Below are 20,383 nucleotides of genomic sequence, written 5' to 3' on the forward strand. Positions count from 1 at the left end.
TATGTTTGAATGTTTAGTTCTGTCCTCGGCTGTCGTTTTCTCTCTCTCTCTCTCTCTCTCTCTCTCTCTCTCTCTCTCTCTCTCTCTCTCTCTCTCTCTCTCTCTCTCTCTCTCTCTTCAAAAGTACAGACAGCAGAACCGATAACGTCCAAGCTTATCGATACAACGGTCTTTCAAAATTTACCCCCGGGGCCGTTTAATACCGGTTTTCGGTACCCAACCCTAGTCAGGACTTTACCAAATCATACCAAAGAAGTGTGTTTTTGATGGAGCGGTCCCAGCGATAAAGGTTCGGTCCTGATTTGGAAGCAGCCGGTGAGTAAAACTGCTTCAAATGTCTATGCTGTTGGCTATCGTCGTGTGAGTAAACATCAGTAAACGACACATTCGCGTGCTTCGTCATTCAAATGCACTAACGGACTCCATTGTTGTTCAATGTATGACGTTACACTAGTCTGACGTGGAAAACCATTTTGCTTGCTACTGCTAAGGTTTAGTCGCATACAATAGTCCATAAACCAAATCATGTCCTCATAAACTGCGAGTAAAGACACACAAATGTTGACAGGCCACTAAATACAGTACATACCACAGAGACGGACGTCCTGAAGTTGCTGTTTCTCCTGTTCAATTTATTTCAGCCTCCGAATGATTCTGGATCATATATCTATTAGCTGAGCTTGATAGCCATGAGTTTCTCCATGCTTGAGGACGTCACCGCTTTGCGCTTGTCATTCTTTAGCTCCGCCCACACTATACGCCTCCAGGCGCTCAGTTTTTTCCAGTACAGCCCATATTTCTTTTATAAATATAATAAAACTAAAGACTTTTCGGAGATATGAAGGATGCAATACTACTCTATAGGTACTCAAGATTGACATGAGATTGACTGAAACTGAGTGTTTCACCCCCCCCTTTTAATACTGTAGCTCACTGAAGAGAAAGATAATCAGTCAGTAATTAATTGAATTTCAGTCTGTTCCTAACACAAAAACTTGTATCGCTTTTAAAGACTTGGCACATACTGTAATGCTGGAGTCACATGGACAACTTTTTATGGTGTTGTCATGTCTGTTTTAAAGCCTGAATGCCTCAGCCCACATTCATTAGTATTAGCCAATTTGCTAAACACTGAGTATTATGCTATCGGTTATGCTTCATTATGCTTCACATGCTATCGGAATTATCGTAAGTTTCTTTGTAGGAAATTAGACATGAATGCCCTCTTAAGTTGTATTTAATACTGGGAAACAAGTTGCTTATATATATATATATATATATATATATATATATATATATATATATATATATATATATATATAATATTAAACAGCAGTGACTTTTATTCTTTATTAGTTTTTTTCACAACAGCTACATTGCCTTGTCTTGTCATTAAAGTAATTAGTTACATTTATAGCTTTTCTGGGTACTCAAATTACATTTTAAACATGTTGGGACCCATAATATACCTGGCCAATGCAACGCCGGGTGTGATGCAAGTGTTTTTTGCAAATTTCGGCCCGACACTGTTGTCATTTTCACGTCCTGCGCCACGTTGTTTAAATGGAAAATGCACTCGGGCCCATCTGTTCGTCCATGGCGGGCTGGTCTGAAAATTAGGTGTGTTCAGCTGCATTGTTTGCAAATTTATATTTTGAGGCAACTGAAAAGTACTGCGACATTGACTAACAAAAACCTGGTTGCAGTATTTGTTTTGTGTTATTTAAAGAGCGTGTTAGTAATTTGCCCCTATAGGCGGGCACACAATCTGCATACACTGTTCTTATCACACACAGGTATTACACACAACCATTTTTAAATATTAAACATATAAGGTTTCCTCTCTAGAATCTTACAACTCGCAAATTTCATCATGTAAATAGTGAATATGCCATGGTGCAAGCACAACTTTATTTCAAAGGGAATGAGAGATGACTCTGATTGGTTTATTGCACGTTGCACCCAAAACACGCCCATAACTCATTAAGAGACTAGGTACAACCCTTTTAGACCATGCCGACTGTTTTTGTCCATTGTTAAACTACCAACAGTGGATCGAACACACCCTAAGTGCACCTGCGCCATGCCCTTCAGACCATGCGCTCAGATTGAAATTGATTAAAATAGGGCCCATTGTATGTCTTATACACAGGGAAAATAGCCTGTATATGACTGATATTACAGAATTGTCAGCAAGCTGAATATCTATAAAGTGGTGAATGTTTACAGCGAAAATAGCTTGTATATGACTGAAACGCCAGAATCATCAGCAAGCTGAATATCTAGATAGCGGTGAATGTTTATATGGTTTCAACTAATGGGAAGCTTAATATAATTTTAGCTTTAAAAAGATGTTCTCAATAATTAGGCATGCAAGAACATACCTGGTGATGATTTCTGTTCTTTCTGACAACAAAGCCCTTAAATGCGACAAACTCGTAATCACGATTTCAGAAGTGGGAAGTAGGACATTTCTGATAGCATGTAGAGACGTCATTAGCATGTAAATGTGGGCAGTAGTATACAGGAAGATTTCTGAATGACGTTTACAAATAGTCTGGGTGAAATTTTTCTTATCAGTTTTCATCAGCATTAACTGTAAAATCACTACATCACTGATTCATCAGATGTGGGTGTGCACAGGTGTGGTATTTAATTGTTTGTCCTCTTTTGCAGGTATATTTTACCTTCTCTAATGAAGATTATGATCGCAGTAATGATGATGTGGACCCTGTGTCTGCATCTGCCGAGTATGAGCTGGAAAAAAGGGTTGAAAAGATGGATGTTTTACCTATGGACATTCAAAAAGGTTTTTTTGACACTTTTATTCCAAATTGTGTTTCCAGAATTCCAGACAGCTGCTTAAGTACTGTATTTGAGCTGCCCTCTGTTGTTGTGTAGGTAATGATGGCCTGGGAATCAGTATCATTGGGATGGGGGTTGGGGCAGATCAAGGACTAGAGAAGCTTGGCATTTTTGTGAAAACCATAACAGAGGGAGGTGCAGCTCATAGGGATGGACGGTAAGAACTTGACATATGAAGTTCACTTTTGAAATTCAGAATTAAACCAGAATAAAATTGATTCTGGTGATTCTCTACCCACATGAGCTTTGGTGTTTTTTTCTTAACAGAATTCGGGTAAATGATCAGATTGTGGAGGTAGATGGAATCAGTCTGGTTGGTGTCACTCAAATCTTTGCTGCCACCACTTTGAAGAACACCAAAGGTCTGGTCAAGTAAGTATTGACACAGCAAACTAAAACTAAAGGGAGTTGTGTAAAGTTGTAGCTAAAGTTCAGTGACATTGTTGGTTTGAAGCCCCACCAGGAATGAGTTGTGAGCTCACAATATTGTGCAACTCACTCCAGGCTGCTCTTGAGGGATTTTCCATGTATTATCTTTACTGTACGTTATGAACAATGAAAATGCATTACCTATTAAGTAGGAAGTGTCTAGTAATGATTCACCAGGCCAAAATCTAATCACAGAGTCAGTATAATACCAGCAAGGTTCATAGTCCCAGAACTTTGGTTAGGAATTTTACATCCTCCAATGCAGGTTTCTCATTGGCCGGGAGAAACCAGGAGTGGAGAGCGAGGTGGCCCGTCTAATCAGCGAGACACTACAACACGAGGCAAGCCCTGAAAATAACGAGCCAAAAGATGAAGACCATAACGAACCCCAGAACCATCAGCTACAGGATGAAAACCAGATTTCTCAAATCAGTGAGGAATATCAGAGTCAACAGGAAATTGAGCCACTAGCTGAAAAGAGTGTTGTGCAACAGGTCTGTGAACATATAAAGATAAGCTTGTTGTCATGAAGAAATGAGTCACTTAGTCATTGTTGGGCCCATATTATGATTAATACAGGATAAACAGAAAGAGACTGAAAAGGAGCAGAGGACAGAGGATGCATCCAATGACTTGGCACAGGAAGTATTTTCTCAACTGAGGAGCCGAGGCATTGATCTACCTGAAGATATCGATCCTTCTGAGTTGGAACAAAAATTCAAAGAGGTATAATGTCAATTTACATATACTATATTGATTATTATGAAGTGTTCGCTCTTCAGTCTCACTTGAATTCTCTTTTTATAGCTGCAGATAAAACACAGTGTCACAGTCACAGAACTCGATCAGTTAAAAGAGAAAGTAAGATAAAAATTCTAAGTTTTCTATGTAATAACCTCTGGAGCTGCAGAGCTGTTTAACTATTTAGGTATATTTTTTCACAGCTGCAAGTGAGTGAAGCAGAACGTAAGTCTTGGGAGACTCGAGGTACAGCTCTTGAAAGGAGTGTGGAAGAGAGCAGAGAGCGCATTGAAAAGTTGGAAAAATACTGGCTTGATGCTCAGGATCTATGCAAATCCATCAACCAGCGTTTGAACGAAGCCCAGAGTCAAAATGATTCCCTGCAACTAAAATACAATAAGACCATCACGCTTCTACAGGAGCACCAACAGAGGTGTGTTTAAGACGGAGCATGCAATGTGTTTTCATAGCAGAATCATTCTGGGAAGTGTTGGCGAAGCATTCTCAGAATTGTACTGATTAGTGACTCATATACAGTCATGAAGCTGAATAATTGGAATTTCTTCTGTTCCAAACAGCAATAGATGACAAGCATCTTTAGCAGAAATGCATTTTTTCATGTTTTGTTAACGGTGAGGCTGTTGTTGATTTTTAGAGAGGCTGAATGTGCAAAGAAAGAGGCAGAGCTGAAGAGAAAACTGGAGCAAAGGGAGAAAGAATACAAGAGCAGTGTGATGCAGTTACAGCACAAGGTAAAACTACATCCTGTTCATGTTCACTACACACTAAACATTCAATACAGATTGTTTCAAAGCAGCTTTACAGTGTTAAACAGGAACATAATGATTCAATGATGAAAACAGTTTAAGTCGACTGTAAAGCAGCTCTAAAAAGAAAAAAGTATCATTGTTCAGCTGAAGTCAGTTCAGTGTTGATTCAGTTCCGTTGCAAAGATCATCGATTATTAAATTAGTTCAATTCTGCTATTAAGCAGATCTGCACAAAACATGATCTCATCATTTAGCTCAGTTCACTTCTCATTCAATAGTGTCAGTACAGTCAAATCAATAATGTTGAATAGTAAGTGTTCCCAACTATGCAAGCCAGAAGCGACAGTGACAAGGAACCCAAACTCCATTTTGGACAGAATGGAAAGAAAGAAAAAAAGTTTCTTTTAGAAAACTTTTAGAAATACCCTGGGAATTATCTTATTGGTTGTTCAGCTTTGTTTGCAATTATTAGGACACCTCATTAACACACATTAACAGTGGTTTAATCAAATCAAAATGTTTTTCACACTAAATTGAATTTTCACTCTGAACATTCGTCTTGGTGTAAACAGGCCTTTCCCGCTGGTGGTTATGGTTGGTATCACATGTAATGATTATTCTACAACAGGTGTTAGTTTTCCATGTAAAATCATAACACAAAAACTGAGCCTTTCCTACCTGAGGCTTAAGAATTATGAAATATGCATTCATTTAGTTATCAGTTTAAGAAGAATTTAGTGATTATGAAACCAAGATGACAGGATAGTCTTATGAGTGTATATGCATTTCTCAGATAGCTTGCCTGGAGGGGCGCACTGGATCAGACCAGCCAGAAGAGTCTTGCAGCCCTGCAGGAGAGAGTCAACCTAGTAGTCCGACCTCTGGTTCATCTGAAAGAAATGGACTTTCTACAGACGACCTTCACTCTGGTACAAAAGACCTCTCAGATCATTTATTCTGTAAGAGCTGTTAAAAATAAAAGACTTGCAGTTATATCTTGCTCTAGTTACTCTAGTTTATTTGGTGTGTAATGCCTGTATTAATGCATTATTTTGTTCAGAAAAGATGTAAACAGGCTAGCCTGAAATAGTAGTCTCTTCTGGTTTTGAGATGTTGGTGTCTGTCTATCATCTGATGCAGACTGGGGAGATGTTCCTCAGACTGCTCGTCTGGACTGCAGTGTCTACAGAGCCAAAGCTAAGCTAGCACAGGGATCCCAACGCAAGCGGCCATCCCGAAATAAACTCAGAGAGTCAGCGAAAGGCTCACAGGCACCTAGCCAATCACAGGTACGTTAAACCACAAACATTAAAATACCTCACATAGTTTCATTGCAGCTCTGTAAGGTTATAAAAACTAGCCTCTCCAGTATGATCTCTACCTCATTCCTTCTCTTGAGTTTAAAAGAAAGTCTCACAATTCTTTAAAATGCTAATGAATCACACCTGTCTTCTTGGAAAAATAACAGTGTGGTCATTCCTGTGTTTGTTTTTGTTTTTGTTTTGTGCTTTTTTTAAACACAATTTCCAGGTGCTTTGCAGGATATTTACAAATACACACTTTTCAATTATTAATAATGTGCTACAAAAAATTATGGTGACATTTTAAGATCCTTTCTTACTGACAAATGTAGAAAATAATTTCCATGATTCCAAAATGATTTACATGTTCTATTAACACAAGCAGAGGTCCCAAAAAAGAGTAGGGCAAAAGAAAAATCATAAAATAAACTTTTCTACAACTTTACTGTTATTTACCAATGTACAGTATACACATAACACAAATGATATGTTTATTAGATATATCTTTATCCTGTATATTATGACAGTAAACTATGATTTCTTCAAATTAAATGTTATCAAATTAAATGGAATGTTAATTTAATCTCGTTTATAGGACTCTGTGTGTACACAAGACAACAATCAGGAAAGAACAAACAGTGAAAGAAGGCGATCTTACCTTGAGAGCCTAGCTATACCCATTCCATCGATTCAGTTTGGTCATGATCAATCTGGCGAACCAGGAAGTGAAGGCAGAGGTGATGTATTCATTCAGAGCCAAACACCCCAAGGAGGCAGCAGCACACAAGCTAGCCTGTCTCCACCTAAAGACTCCTCCACTCCCCAGTCCCCGTCCTCCTCACAGTCCTCCTCTAGTCTGTTCATCAATCTGAAAAACAGAAGGAGCAAAGGCAAGGAGCGCAGCAAGAGCAGAGCTAGCAGAGGTACAGCTGCAAAAATAAATATTTCCCGTGTTTTTTCAGAGCACTTTTTCTTTGTATCCCCTACTTCCACTGGTTTACCTGCTTAGTCTTTAATTTTTTCAGATGAAGAGAGTGATGGTTCACCAACGCGAAAATCCAAAAGACGATTCCCAGATTTCAGGTATGGCCTGGCCAGCAACTTCCAACAAGACATGAGTGCCAATATCAGTGATATTACAACATGGAGGAGATGGACCATTTGTAGGAAAATAAATAGGAGAAATCATAAAACTAAAAGTCCCACCGTTTATTTGCCCACATATTGTTTTAAACTCGTATGGCTTTCCTTCTTCTACAGAACAAAAAATAAGAATTTTAAAGAATGGTTCAGCTGTTTTTTCATTCCCCATTTTTATGAAAGTCAATGGGACCCAAAACTTTTAGGCTCCCGATATGAAATTGAGAACTGAATCCATACGACTGATATATTCTAAGAACCTAAAACCTCATGGCATTTGGTAACAAGAGGTGCGTGAACCAGTGAGGTGTGACGTTGAAATTTGAGCATTAATGTTAATATTTAACATTTGAGCATTGTGTTACCGTATTTGATGATTTTGATGTGATTTAAGAGTGAATAAAGGCCATTTGATCTCTACATTAAACAAAGCAATCACGTCTCTTCAGGAGACTTTGACTATATATCGAAATGTATAGATTCATTCCTCGCTAACTTTATGTCCTTTTTGGACCTCATTGACTTTCAGAATGTGAACAAAAACAGACAAAATATTTTTCACAAAATAAAGAAAGAAAGCCATAGGAGTTTGAAATTACACAAGGGTATGTTCTTTATGAAATAATTATCATTTCTGAGTGAACTTCCATTAAAATATTTTTTTTTGGCTTTTCATGGGCATGCTTCAATTATTAAGCATGGTTTAATTTTAACAAAACTTTTAAACATTTCTAACTCGTGTTCTTTCTTTTGTGTTGGTCTGTAGTGGTATCCGCAGGTCTGGAGGCAAAGGCAAAAAACGGGAGAGCATCACACTCAGAGGATCTATAGGGAGCAGGTTTGAATATTAAATGTCCTAATATTATCCCACTACATGTACTTCATTCATTCATTACAAGTTAATGAGTTTAAAATCATTATAAATCTGTAGGTCTCCTCTGATATGGATCAGTTTGTCTCCACTACTTAGGTAGCTTCATTAGAATGGCTTCTTTGTTGTCTAAACTCAGGGGATCAGGAGACTTACTGGATGAGTCCAGTGGCAATGTTTCTCCCTCTGGCTCCATTACTTCCATCCCTTCCTGTATGCCTTTTTCCTGGTTTGGGGACAAAGAGAAGGGAAAAGAGAAAGGGCGAGAGAAAGAACGTTCTGCGTCCAGCTGCAGCCTGCCTCGTACTCCTTCAGAAGGATACATGGAGGATCGCACAAACACTGTGAGTAGGGACCACATAAGTGTTTTTTGTTTTGTTTTGTTTTGTTTTTGTAGACCCCCAAGATGTGGTTTTCATAAATATCATAAGATGTGGTTGAGGAAGAGATTAGTTAGTTTTCTTCAGTAATTGAATGCATTAATTTTCAGGTGGTTCATTAGGTTTTACTCATTTAACTCTTTCCCCACCATTAACAGAATGTTCTGCCTTACGGTGTTTTCACACTGCTATACAGTTATTACACTGCTGTTAGGGATCCTCTGAAAGAGTACTGAATCTCCTTATCAAAACACAGATTAAGAAGAAACAGAAACAAGTGATGTTATAGCTGTGTCCGGAAACCTAGGCAGCTGACCTGTTGCCTCACTGCCTTATCAGACTATGGCTTGAAAGGCAGCATTTGTGCATGAGAGCACCTCACAAAACTAATTTCGGACAGACTACTGAGTCAGCGTAACAGTTTAATGATCTGCAGTCAAATAGAGAGAGCTTTGGTGAGAACTAAACAAATGTGTCCTCCGAAGGCAGCATTTTCCACATTTCGGATGCAACCTATATGTTAGCAGATGCATATGTAAATTAAAGCGATCATCAACATTAGACATTTTGTGTGTTGGTGGACTTGATATACTCCATCTATTTTTTATCATCATTCTAGATGTGTTCTGAATCTGATCTGGATGTAGTCTTTGACAAAAACACATTTTTCTTAGCCTTTGGCTCAAAATGTTACTTTTTTATAGCCTGACACATCAAGATGTTGGGTCTGGGAAATCACCATTGACAGGGCTCAATCCGAGGTGCGGGGTAAATGGTTGTTCAAATTCCCTCTGCACGCAATAGGATAGTGCTACAACCAACCAGAGCAACGTGAAGCAGAGCTAGTTGAAAATTAAACTTTCGCCGTATCTGGTCGGCAAAACTCAGAACACATCTTCCCTTTTTAAGAATGATTTCAGTGGTTTCAGCCAAAGCCAATTCGAAAGACCGCCGTCAATATTTTAAGCCCACCCACTGACTGTGCAATAGTCCTCTTTTCCTTCTCAATAAAATAGCATATTGTGATAAAGTTCATTATTTTCCATAATGTAATGATAAAAAATAAACTTTCATATATTTTAGATTCATTGCATACCAACTGAAATATTTCAGGTCTTTTATTGTTTCAATACTGATGATTTTGGCATACAGCTCATGAAAACCCCAAAAATCTCCAAAAATGTGCATATTTCATCTGACCAATAAAAGAAAAGTGTTTTTAATACAAAAAAAGTCAACCTTCAAATAATAATGTTCAGTTATGCACTCAATACTTGGTCGGGAATCGTTTTGCAGAAATGACTGCTTCAATGCGGCGTGGCATGGAGGCGATCAGCCTGTGGCACTGCTAAGGTGTTATGGAGGCCCAGGATGCTTCGATAGCGGCCTTAAGCTCATCCAGAGTGTTGGGTCTTGCGTCTCTCAAATTTCTCTTCACAATATCCCACAGATTCTCTATGGGGTTCAGGTCAGGAGAGTTGGCAGGCCAATTGAGCACAGTAATACCATGGTCAGTAAACCATTTACCAGTGATTTTGGCACTCTGAGCAGGTGCCAGGTCGTGCTGAAAAACCAAATCTTCATCTCCATAAAGCTTTTCAGCAGATGGAAGCATGAAGTGCTCCAAAATCTCCTGATAGCTAGCTGCATTGACCCTGCCCTTGATAAAACACAGTGGACCAACACCAGCAGCTGACATGGCACTCCAGACCATCACTGACTGTGGGAACTTGACACTGGACTTCAGGCATTTTGGCATTTCCTTCTCCCCAGTCTTCCTCCAGACTCTGGCACCTTGATTTCCGAATAACATGCAAAATTGGAGCAACAGTCCAGTGCTGCTTCTCTGTAGCCCAGGTCAGGTGCTTCTGCCGCTGTTTCTGGTTCAAAAGTGGCTTGACCTGGGGAATGCGGCCCTGTAGCCCATTTCCTGCACGCGCCTGTGCACGGTGGCTCTGGATGTTTCTACTCCAGACTCAGTCCACTGCTTCTGCAGGTCCCCTAAGGTCTGGAATCGGTCCTTCTCCACAATCTTCCTCAGGGTCCGGTCACCTCTTCTCGTTGTGCAGTGTTTTTTGCCACACTTTTTCCTTCCCACAGACTTCCCAGGTGCCTTAATACAGCACTCTGGGAACAGCCTATTCATTCATAAATTTATTTCTGTGTCTTACCCTCCAGCTTGAGGGTGTCAATGATAGCCTTCTGGACAGCAGTCGGGTCGGCAGTCTTACCCATGATTGCGGATTGCGAGAACTTTTTCATGATATGCTAATTTTTTGAGATAATAAAAACTAATTTTTTTGTGGGCATGTAACTTTTGTAAAACAATAATCAAAAATGCTGGCAGTGGCTGGCAATTTTTTTCCAAAAACGCTGGTGGGGAAAAAGTTCAAAGGAATTCAGTTTGCAGTTGGTTGCATTCCTGGATTTCATATATGGTTAATATTTAAGCAATTTCATCACATTAGTCTTTGACCCTAACAGGAAGTGGAGTCGTTTAATTAGGCATATTCTGAAGGCTGTACTGTACTGTTGTGGTTTTGACAAGACATTTACAGTCCATATAACAGATAACTGAAAATCTGCGATTTCAAAATCTGGCAATAAGTATAGGATTGTGTAAAAAAGCAATTAAGCCAGACAATCTCTTCTTTCTCTCAGACCAACTTCTCCTGGGCTTCTCTTCTCTCTCATTCCTTAGATTTGGTACAGTATGCATTCAGTTCTCCAGCTAATGCGTCTGTTGTGTGAGGATAGTAGTGCACTTAGTTGATAGCAGTTGCTACTAACCCTAGTGGACTTGTTTTTGATATGGTTTTGCTTAAAGATGAAATGCTCCATTGTAGTAAAAGCATTCTTTTATATACCCTTTTCCATACACTGATAACACCCAATCCTGTTTTTATAATGGAGCATTGCCATAGACTGTGTTAGTTTAGTGATGCAGTTTGTGTCTGAGAACCCTATAGGGAGTGATAGTTCTTGATGGTTTTCTAATAACTGCATTTAATTCAGGTTTAGTCATCCATAATCTTCACTATCACATGAGAAGGATGCATGCTAGTAGTTGTAGTGGGCAATAGTGCCCCATTACCAGCTCTAACAAGTGATTTCTACTGGTTTTGGTTTCTGGAACTGTTCTCCACTGGTACTTCTTCCAAGGCACTGAAGGTAATATCACTGCTGTCACCCATTTTTCCACATTTAGTTCAAGAAAGCATTCAAGAGAATAAAGTAACAAATCCATGAATACAGTAAATAAAAGTATTACAATTTTCATTTTATTTTCAATTACATTAATTTTTCTTTTCCTTTTTTCTTTTAAGTTACCCTTTATTTTTAAGTGACCATGTTACAGTGGCATTATTCAAAAAAGTAATATTAAAGTAATAATAATTAACAACATGTACTACTTTAATTAGGGTTACCACAGTAATGCAAGATGTGTACTGGACACGTTTAAAATAACACCTTTTCTTTCTTTTTACGTTAATTAATTAAATAAATAAGTAAATATAATTTACATTGATGTATGCTATCCGGTATGATATCAGGGTATAAGGAAAACATTTTTCTCGTAGCATTCACATAATTAAATTTACATAAATTTCCTGCACATACAATTTTATTATTTGTATAATTGAACAGTCTTTTTACATTGACCCAATTACATAGAAACTCTCAAAAAATAAAATGTTGTTTTAGTCTGAACATTGAGGAATTGGTTAGATATATTTGCATTGATATTACACATTTAGTAACCCTTAAGCCCTTAGTTTGATCTGCTTGCTAATTCATCCCAAACTTCCTCTAATAATACTATGTCTGTAAAAACTGTTTGTGAGAAAATCATTTGTTGTCTGTTTGTGTGTGTTTATGTATGTATATCCTACGTGTTACAGAGCTTATCTGCGACGGATGAGTCAGTCTCAGGTAGTCCTCGCTCTGTGTTGGCGGGGTTATTGAAAGAGCCCCGTCTCCTGGGGCGTTCGCACACACATACCTTCTCCTCCTGTGAGGTGAGTGGCCATGGGGTCACCACTGCATGAGCTTTCCTGTAGTTAATGGTTAGCATTATATACAGTTATCACTCATAACATTATGACTTAGTTGTGTTGGTCACCCTTTTGCTGCCAAAACAGCCCTGACCCATCGAGGCATGGACTCCACTAAACCCCTGAAAGTGTACTGTGGTATCTGGCACCAAGATGTTGTTGCGAGGTGGGGCCTCTATGGATTGTAATTTTTTTTTTAACACATCCCAAAGAGGCTCGATTGGATTGAGATCTGAGGAATTTGGAGGCCAGGTCAACACCTCAAACTCGTTGTGCTCTCAAACCATTCCTGAACCATTTTTGCTTTGTGCCAGGGCCATTATCCTGCTGAAAGAGGCCACCACAACCAGGGAATACTGCTTCCAATAAAGGATGTACATGGTTTGCAACAATGCTTAGGTAGGTGGTACGTGTCAAAGTAAAATCTAAGTGGAGGGCAGGACCCAAGGTTTCCCAGCATAACATTACTCCACCGGGTTGCCTTCTTCCCATAGTGCATCCTGGTGACATGTGTTCCCCAGGTAAAAGATGCACACACACACCCAGCGATCCATATGATGTAAAAGAAAACGCTATTCATCAGATAAGAGAATTCACCTTCTTCCATTGCTCCTTAGTCCAGTTCTGATGCTCAAATGCGAACTGTTGGCGCTTTCGACAGGGGTCAGCATGGGCACCCTGACTGGTTATGAGCACCAATGCAGCCCCATTCATAACAAACTGCGAAGCACTGTGTATTCTGACACCTTTTTATCAGAACCAGCATTAACTTCTTGAGCAATTTGAGCTACAGTAGCTTGTCTGTTTGATCAGACCACACAGGTCAGCTTTCGCTCCCCAGGTGCATTAATGAGCCTTGGGTGGAACCCTGTCACCGGTTCATCACTGTTCCTTCCTTGGAGCACTTTTATAGATACTATCCACTGCAGATGGGAACACCCCACAAGAGTTGCAGTTTTGGAGATGATCTGACCCAGTCGTCTTGCCCATTTTTCCTTCTAACACATTAACTTTGAGGACAAAATGTTCACTTGCTGCCTAATATATCCCACCCACTAGCATGTGCCATGGTGAAGAGATAATCAGTGGTATTCACTTCCCCGGTCATAATGTTATGCCTGATCTGTGTATATATTTTATTAGCACTGAACGTGAACTTTTGGTTTGTGAGGTGTTTTGTATAGTATCGCCAGTGGAATGTGTGTGTGTCGTGAGGGACGAATGGACAGAATGAGATCCAGCTCATAGCTAGGTGATAGTTCAGCATGCATGTGTTTCTGTTTCACTATTATAGCACAGCAGTGTAGAGGTATAGTCATGTTAGTGAAATGTCTGTAAAAAAAAAAAATATGCATGACACACACAGAAGTATGTTAGTCAGTGCAGCGAATTAGCTTGAACTTGAACGCGAGTGGAATCTGCATAAGGATCTTGCCCTCACCCAAAGCCCAAAATGCACAGATTGCTAATGAAATGTTTGCCTGCGGTGTGTGGAATTTCCCAAATGATTGCAAAAGTCTTCCTGTATTCCTTGGTAAGATGTTGCCACAGGTAACATTATTTCACAAGTTTTGTTAGGTGTGTCAGTGACTCAGTACTTATTCCCTCTCAAGAAAAAAACATGACTTATTTCAGAGAAATGAAGATCAGATCTTCTGTAAAATGTTATATAAAGAGAATACTGCTCTTTCCCATGCAATGGAAGTGTGGACTCGCACACTATATTACAAGCCTTCTAAAGTAAAATTAATGTAGCTTTATATAAAAACTAAACTTGCCTACCAGAAACTGGCTGGTGAATACCCAATTTTATCACCTCAGACTTTTTTTTTCTCAATTTAAATGTATAAAACTCACTATATATGAAATTAAATACATTTGCAAAATAAATCTAAACTATTTTTTTTCTTTTGCTGTCTGAACTAAACAATGTTTTTTTGTCAGCATTCTGCCATAAAGAAATTTAAAGCTGCTGTCCGTAACTTTCTTTGTTTTCAAGATTTACAAAAATTATATATTGAGAATGTACAACATTAATCAATTTTCCAAACCGTGTTTTTGTCTTACCCTGAATTATTATGGTGCACTTATAATAAGTATTTATATTGGGACTATTTCAGGCCAGACTGTTCGGTACCACTGTGGAGGAGCACAGTCCCTGCGTGACTCGCCATAGACATGAACAGTGAGAGGTAGCTCCGGCTGCAATGTTCTTCCGTGCATGCAGTTCTGTTTATTAACCACTAGAGTGCAAAAAGTTACAGACTGCAGCTTTATGAAGTCCTACCTGCCACAATGGCCTTTTAGATTACAACATCTTGCAAAATTACCTGCCACTGTCCAAAAAGTAGCATAATTTTGTTGTTTGTGGGTATGCTTCACACTGGCTACAAAACACAGAAAAATCAAACGCCTTTGATATTTAGTGTTATTGACATGAATAATAATTTCAGTAAATAATAATGATACATTCAGTCAGAGTCATATACTTATGTAGCCTGACAAGCCAGACCCACATCAAGATGTTTAGTCTGGAAACTCGCCATTGACAGGGCTCAATCTGAGGGGCGGGATAAACGGTTGTCTTTCCAACTCCTTCTGCATGCGATAGGATAGCGCTACAACCAACCAGAGCAACGAAAGTGAAACAGAGCTCGGTGACAGATTAAACTTTCGCCGTATCCGGTCGGCAAAACTCCAAACACAGCTTCGCATTTTAAGAATGACTTCAGTGCCGCTGTTCTTTTGTTCTTTTCTCAGAGAAAAGCTTAACTCCAAGTCTTCCAGAGTCACGGTCAAAGCTGATTCGAAAGACCGCCGCTGTTCGCCAGTTTCTGTGTTTACTAGAAGCATGCAAGCGCAACTCGGCCATCATTACGTTAAGCCCCGCCCACTGACTCTATACACGATGTGATTGGCCCGGCAAGAGTTTGGCATTTACAGCTCAGAAGTGTATTGAGAGTTGCTAGACGACACTCGCGGGCAGATTAGATTTGCTGCCGCTAGGGTGCGTCTAGATTTCTAGGCTAATACTTATGGGTAGTAAAGTTACATCAATATTGAGCCCTGGCTTATGGTCCTTCCTTGTTCTGTTCCCCTCTATCATCTTTGCCCTTTCTTTTCTTACTACTGTATCATCAAAAATATGAGTATATAAATACAAACTGACAAATTTTTTGTTCCACTATTGTAAGTCACTTTGGAGTAAAGCATTTGCTAAATGCATAAATGTAGATGTACTGTAGATGCACTGTATAAACATTAGAAGACTCTAAAAAATTGTATGATTGATCAATGGTACTTTTTTGTCATTGATTGTGAAGTTTGCAACCCCTTGTCACTACATGCGTGCTGAGAGAACTCAGAGAACATTTTTTCAGAACATCTCCTTTCAGACTTCAGTCTATATTGGTCTTCCACTGTTTCTGACCTGATTTTATAAGTGTGCTCCAGATTCTGTCTGACCTGATAGGGATCTCTGTTGATCTGTAAACGGGCACATTTAATTCAGGCATACAAAATTAAAAAAAGGTTTGCTATGTAGATTAGCATTTTTTTTTTTTTTTTTTGCATGGCAGGTTGGTGGAGTGCAGTCTTCTGCAACTAATGACTATCTCATGTTTCCCGTTCAGACATCACTGCAGTATAACCAGCATATGCATACTCTTGTTTTCAGACACTTGATGATGGCCCTGCTCCAGCAGCAAAGCAATACATGTGGCAGAACCGCCCCCTTTCAGAGTGGACCAATCAGCAGGTCTGCCACTGGTTAATGGGCATGAACATGGAACAGCATATAACCGAGTTTACAGCTAAAGGTGTGGATGGCCAACATCTCTTATGCATGGACAGCAGTAAACTTAAGGTTGGTCCGTGTCTTTTATTTTAATTAGATTTTTTTTATTGTATTGATTTAATATTACACTGAAACACTGAAACGTGTTGTCTTCCAGGAGCTTGGTGTTTCTAGCCAAAGAGACCGCGCCACCATTAAGAGGAGACTAAAAGACATGAAGAAGGCTCAGGAAAAACTTGAAAAGCAGCAAGTAAAGAAAGAGAAAGAAAGGGGGAGAGAGAAAGAGGCCAGCAATAAAAGTGGCCAGTCAACAACGTTTGAATCAGCCTGCTGAGGTATTAGCCAAACCCATCCGGTCAAGAGAACTCAAACATGCACACACACCAATCCGAGTAATGATAATGTGTGCTGATGTAGTAGACTGTCTCACACACACAGGTGATTTATAGACTGGTGAGAAAGTAGCAACATGGGTGAACACTAGATGTCTTCTGCCACTAAAGCCTGTAAATGCGACTTTGATAAGCTTGTCGTTAAACATCTCCTTTTGACACAACACTGTCTGCCACTGACACTTAACATGCATAATGGCACTTTGAGAAAATGGGAACTCATTAGTAATCTACCGTAACTATCCTAAGGGATATTTCATCGGCTTTAACTGATTTGCTTTTGTTGGTGCTGTACATGATACAAAAAACTATTTTACTGCTATCCACCAGAGGGCACCGATGTTAAATATCTGGCACTATGTCATGATGTTGAGATTGTGAGTCTGATTCTTCAGAATTAAACAGCAAATTATCATGAGCCAAGCTGCTAGTGTGCAATCTGCACTTTAGCCAAAAGTCAATTAATAATTCATGTGTGGATGTCTAAAAGTGATGCACACACATTCCCAGGGTTAGAGCACACAACGTATGTGTTGGCTCCCTCTGCTAGTGTGCACTTTTAAGTGAGCACTTCATAATCACTCTAGATAGACTTTTTTTTTCCTTTTTCTTTTTGAAAGAATTTTTTTTTTAATGTTTACTGTATATAACTCTTAGCAATGTACATTGTACTGCAGATAGGAGAGCAATTGATTGTCTGTCAAATGATGATGATTTTACATGTGTATTAATAAATTTTACAACTACAGATTTTTATTTATTTTTTGATCTGTTGGATTTTAGGACATTTGTTTTGTAACTCATGTCACATGTAGCTGCAAAGTTATTTCAAGCACTGTCAATTAAATTATCTTTCAAAATAATCTTGGTACTTTTAGTTGTAACATGATTTTGCATTCATTTGTTCAGATGCATTAAAAATGTTGCATCTGGGAAAACCTAGGCGATCTGCATTGTTTGCCGCTTTGAGGTTTGTTTTGGATCGTTGTCCTGCCACGGCCCATTATAAGATTTCTAGCAGAAGCGGACAGGTTTTTTTATCTGTTGGTATTTGCTATAGAATCCATGATACCATGTATCTGAACAAGATGTCCAGGATCTCCAGCAAAAAAAAAAAAAGGCCCACATATTTAAGATCCAGCAGTATATTAACCGCATGGGATACTTACTTAATTATATATGATAAAATAATGATTTACATCTGATTAAAGAACCTGTTTAAAGAGTCCTGTTTAAAGTTCAGTCGTATCAGAATAAGCTGAAGTTCATCAAACCCTTTCAAACACTTTGTGGTAATGTAGGTGTTGTTTAATAAAAACATTTTAGGCTTTCCCAATCCTCAACTAATCTCTGCGATTCTCCCACTGGGATCATTGGAGAGTCTTCGTCCACTCAAACTGCTCCCCACCGTGCATTAGGATGATACAGACACGTCCTCTTTCAGGGAGACTTATGTCATCTTTAGTTGATTGGAGCTTCTTAATTATTGCCCTGTTGGTGGAAATGGGGATTTTCAGTGCTTTAGGTATTTTCTTAGAGGCACTTTCTGTTTTGTGAAGCTCAACAATCTTTTGCTGTACGTCAGAACTTTTTTCTTTGCTTTACTTATTGTGATGGATGTTTACCAGAAATTGGCCTTTGTGTTTTTTTATATTTATACTCATGTGGAGCAGAAGGTCGTGGATGGACAATTTTATGCTCCTACTCACCCTGGTGTGCTAAAACAAATGTAAATATAAATGGGAATAAGCTTTAGAGATTTATTATACACCTAAAGGATTATTAGGAACACCATAGTAATACTGTGTTTGACCCCCTTTCGCCTTCAGAACTGCCTTAAAGGGATAGTTCACTTTGAAATTAAATTTTGATATGTTTTATCTTACCTCATGGGCATCTGAGATGTAGGAATATTTGTTTCCCCAGTAGTTTCAATTTTGATCATTTTAGGTAAACCCTTCTTGTCTGTGCCTCACATAATGCAGGTCTATGGTCACCACCTCAAAAAGCATACAAAGAAAAGTCCAAATTAAACAATCCCCCATCGTACGTACACACTGATGGCCTAAGACACGAAATGAGCGGTTTGTGTGAGAAAACGAACAGTATTTATATTTTTACCTCTTGTACACCACTACGTCCGACTGATCCGAGGGCGTGCTTGATTCCTGTGGTGGGAGGTAAAAACGATATAAATACTGTTCGTTTTCTCACACAAACCGCTCGTTTCGTGTCTTAGGCAATCAATGTGTACTTACGATGGGGGATTGTTTAATTTGGACTTCTCTGTGTATGCTCTTTGAGGTGGTGACCATAGACCTGCATTATGTGAGGCAAAGACAAGAACGGTTTGACCTAAAATGATCAAAATTGAAACTACTGGGGAAACAAATACTCCTAGATCTCAGATGCCCATGAGGTAAGATAAAACATATCAAAATTTAATTTCAAAGTGGCATTGATTCAAAATGGTGCTGAAAGCATTCTTTAGAAATGTTGGCCCATATTGATAGGATAGCATCTTGCAGTTGATGGAGATTTGTGGGATGCACATCCAGGGCACGAAGCTCCCATTCCACCACATCCCAAAGATGCTCTATTGGGTTGAGATCTGGTGATTGTGGGGCCATTTTAGTACAGTGAACTCATTGTCATGTTCAAGAAACCAATTTGAAATGATTCGAGCTTTGTGACATGGTGCATTATCCTGCTGGAAGTAGCCATCAGCGGATGGGTACATGAAGGGATGGGCATGGTCAGAAACAATGCTCGGGTAGGCTGTGGCATTTAAACAATGTCCAGTTAGCACTAAGGGGCCTAATGTCTCAACAGAAATTGAGACTCATCAGACCATGCAACATTTTTCCAGTCTTCAACTGTCCAATTTTGGTGTGTTTGTGCAAATTGTTGCCTCTTTTTCCTATTTGTAGTGTAGATGAGTGATACCCGGTGGGTTCTTCTGCTGTTGTAGCCCTATCCGCCTAAGGTTGTGTGTGTTGTGGCTTCTCAAATGCTTTGCTGCATACTTTGGTTGTAACGAGTGTTATTTCAGTCAAAGTTGCTCTTCTATCAGCTTGACTCAGTCGGCCCATTCTCCTCTGACCTCTAGCATCAACAAGGCATTTTCGCCCCCAGGACTGCCACATACTGGATGTGTGTGTGTATGTGTATGTGTGTGTGTATATATATATATATATATATATATATATATATATATATATATATATATATATATATATATATATATATATATATATATATACACCGCTATATATATATATATAATTATACATACAATATTATCATATACCTTGATTTGTCTGTAGACTAAGCTGACACTAAGTTACAACGTTGTACCCCTTAAAGGGTACATTTTAGTAGGTACCGTACACATACCTTTTCTTCTGAGTGTGTGCCTTCTGTTCAGGTATCTGTTCTTTCAGAGCGAATGTGTTTATTTCTGTCTTCATATTTCATTACATTGTCAAATTTCACAGCTTCTTTACTTGTATTTTCCTCAACACCATCTATTCAGATTCACAGCTGACAAAACCCCTAAAACGTTGTAGGCTACTGTTTATTTGCTAAGTAAATAAATTAAAAACTAAAAAAAAAAATTGTACCTCCTTGTCACTTTTAAGAC

At 38.9% G+C, this 20,383-nt stretch overlaps 1 protein-coding gene across 8 annotated transcripts in view; it reads left to right on the forward strand.

The window, feature by feature from the left end:
- The window catches only part of ppp1r9alb (protein phosphatase 1 regulatory subunit 9A-like B), a 30,912-nt gene extending 13,424 nt beyond the window's left edge, over nt 1–17,488 (forward strand). For 4 of the 8 annotated variants that reach the window (XM_067441474.1, XM_067441475.1, XM_067441473.1 and 1 more), the window contains exons 3-20: nt 2,677–2,809; nt 2,902–3,022; nt 3,133–3,237; nt 3,560–3,788; nt 3,874–4,020; nt 4,102–4,155; nt 4,239–4,468; nt 4,691–4,787; nt 5,599–5,730; nt 5,936–6,094; nt 6,702–7,029; nt 7,132–7,189; nt 8,013–8,084; nt 8,257–8,461; nt 11,159–11,203; nt 12,400–12,516; nt 16,229–16,417; nt 16,506–17,488. In XM_067441474.1, coding sequence (XP_067297575.1) covers nt 2,677–2,809; nt 2,902–3,022; nt 3,133–3,237; nt 3,560–3,788; nt 3,874–4,020; nt 4,102–4,155; nt 4,239–4,468; nt 4,691–4,787; nt 5,599–5,730; nt 5,936–6,094; nt 6,702–7,029; nt 7,132–7,189; nt 8,013–8,084; nt 8,257–8,461; nt 11,159–11,203; nt 12,400–12,516; nt 16,229–16,417; nt 16,506–16,682 — 2,598 coding nt within the window. In that variant the 3' untranslated portion in view covers nt 16,683–17,488. The other 4 variants (XM_067441477.1, XM_067441478.1, XM_067441479.1 and 1 more) reach the window with 4 other exon arrangements.
- The last annotated feature ends 2,895 nt before the right edge of the window (nt 17,489–20,383 follow it).

Source organism: Pseudorasbora parva, chromosome 4, assembly GCF_024679245.1.
Source record: "Pseudorasbora parva isolate DD20220531a chromosome 4, ASM2467924v1, whole genome shotgun sequence".
NCBI classification, from domain to species: Eukaryota; Metazoa; Chordata; class Actinopteri; order Cypriniformes; family Gobionidae; genus Pseudorasbora; species Pseudorasbora parva.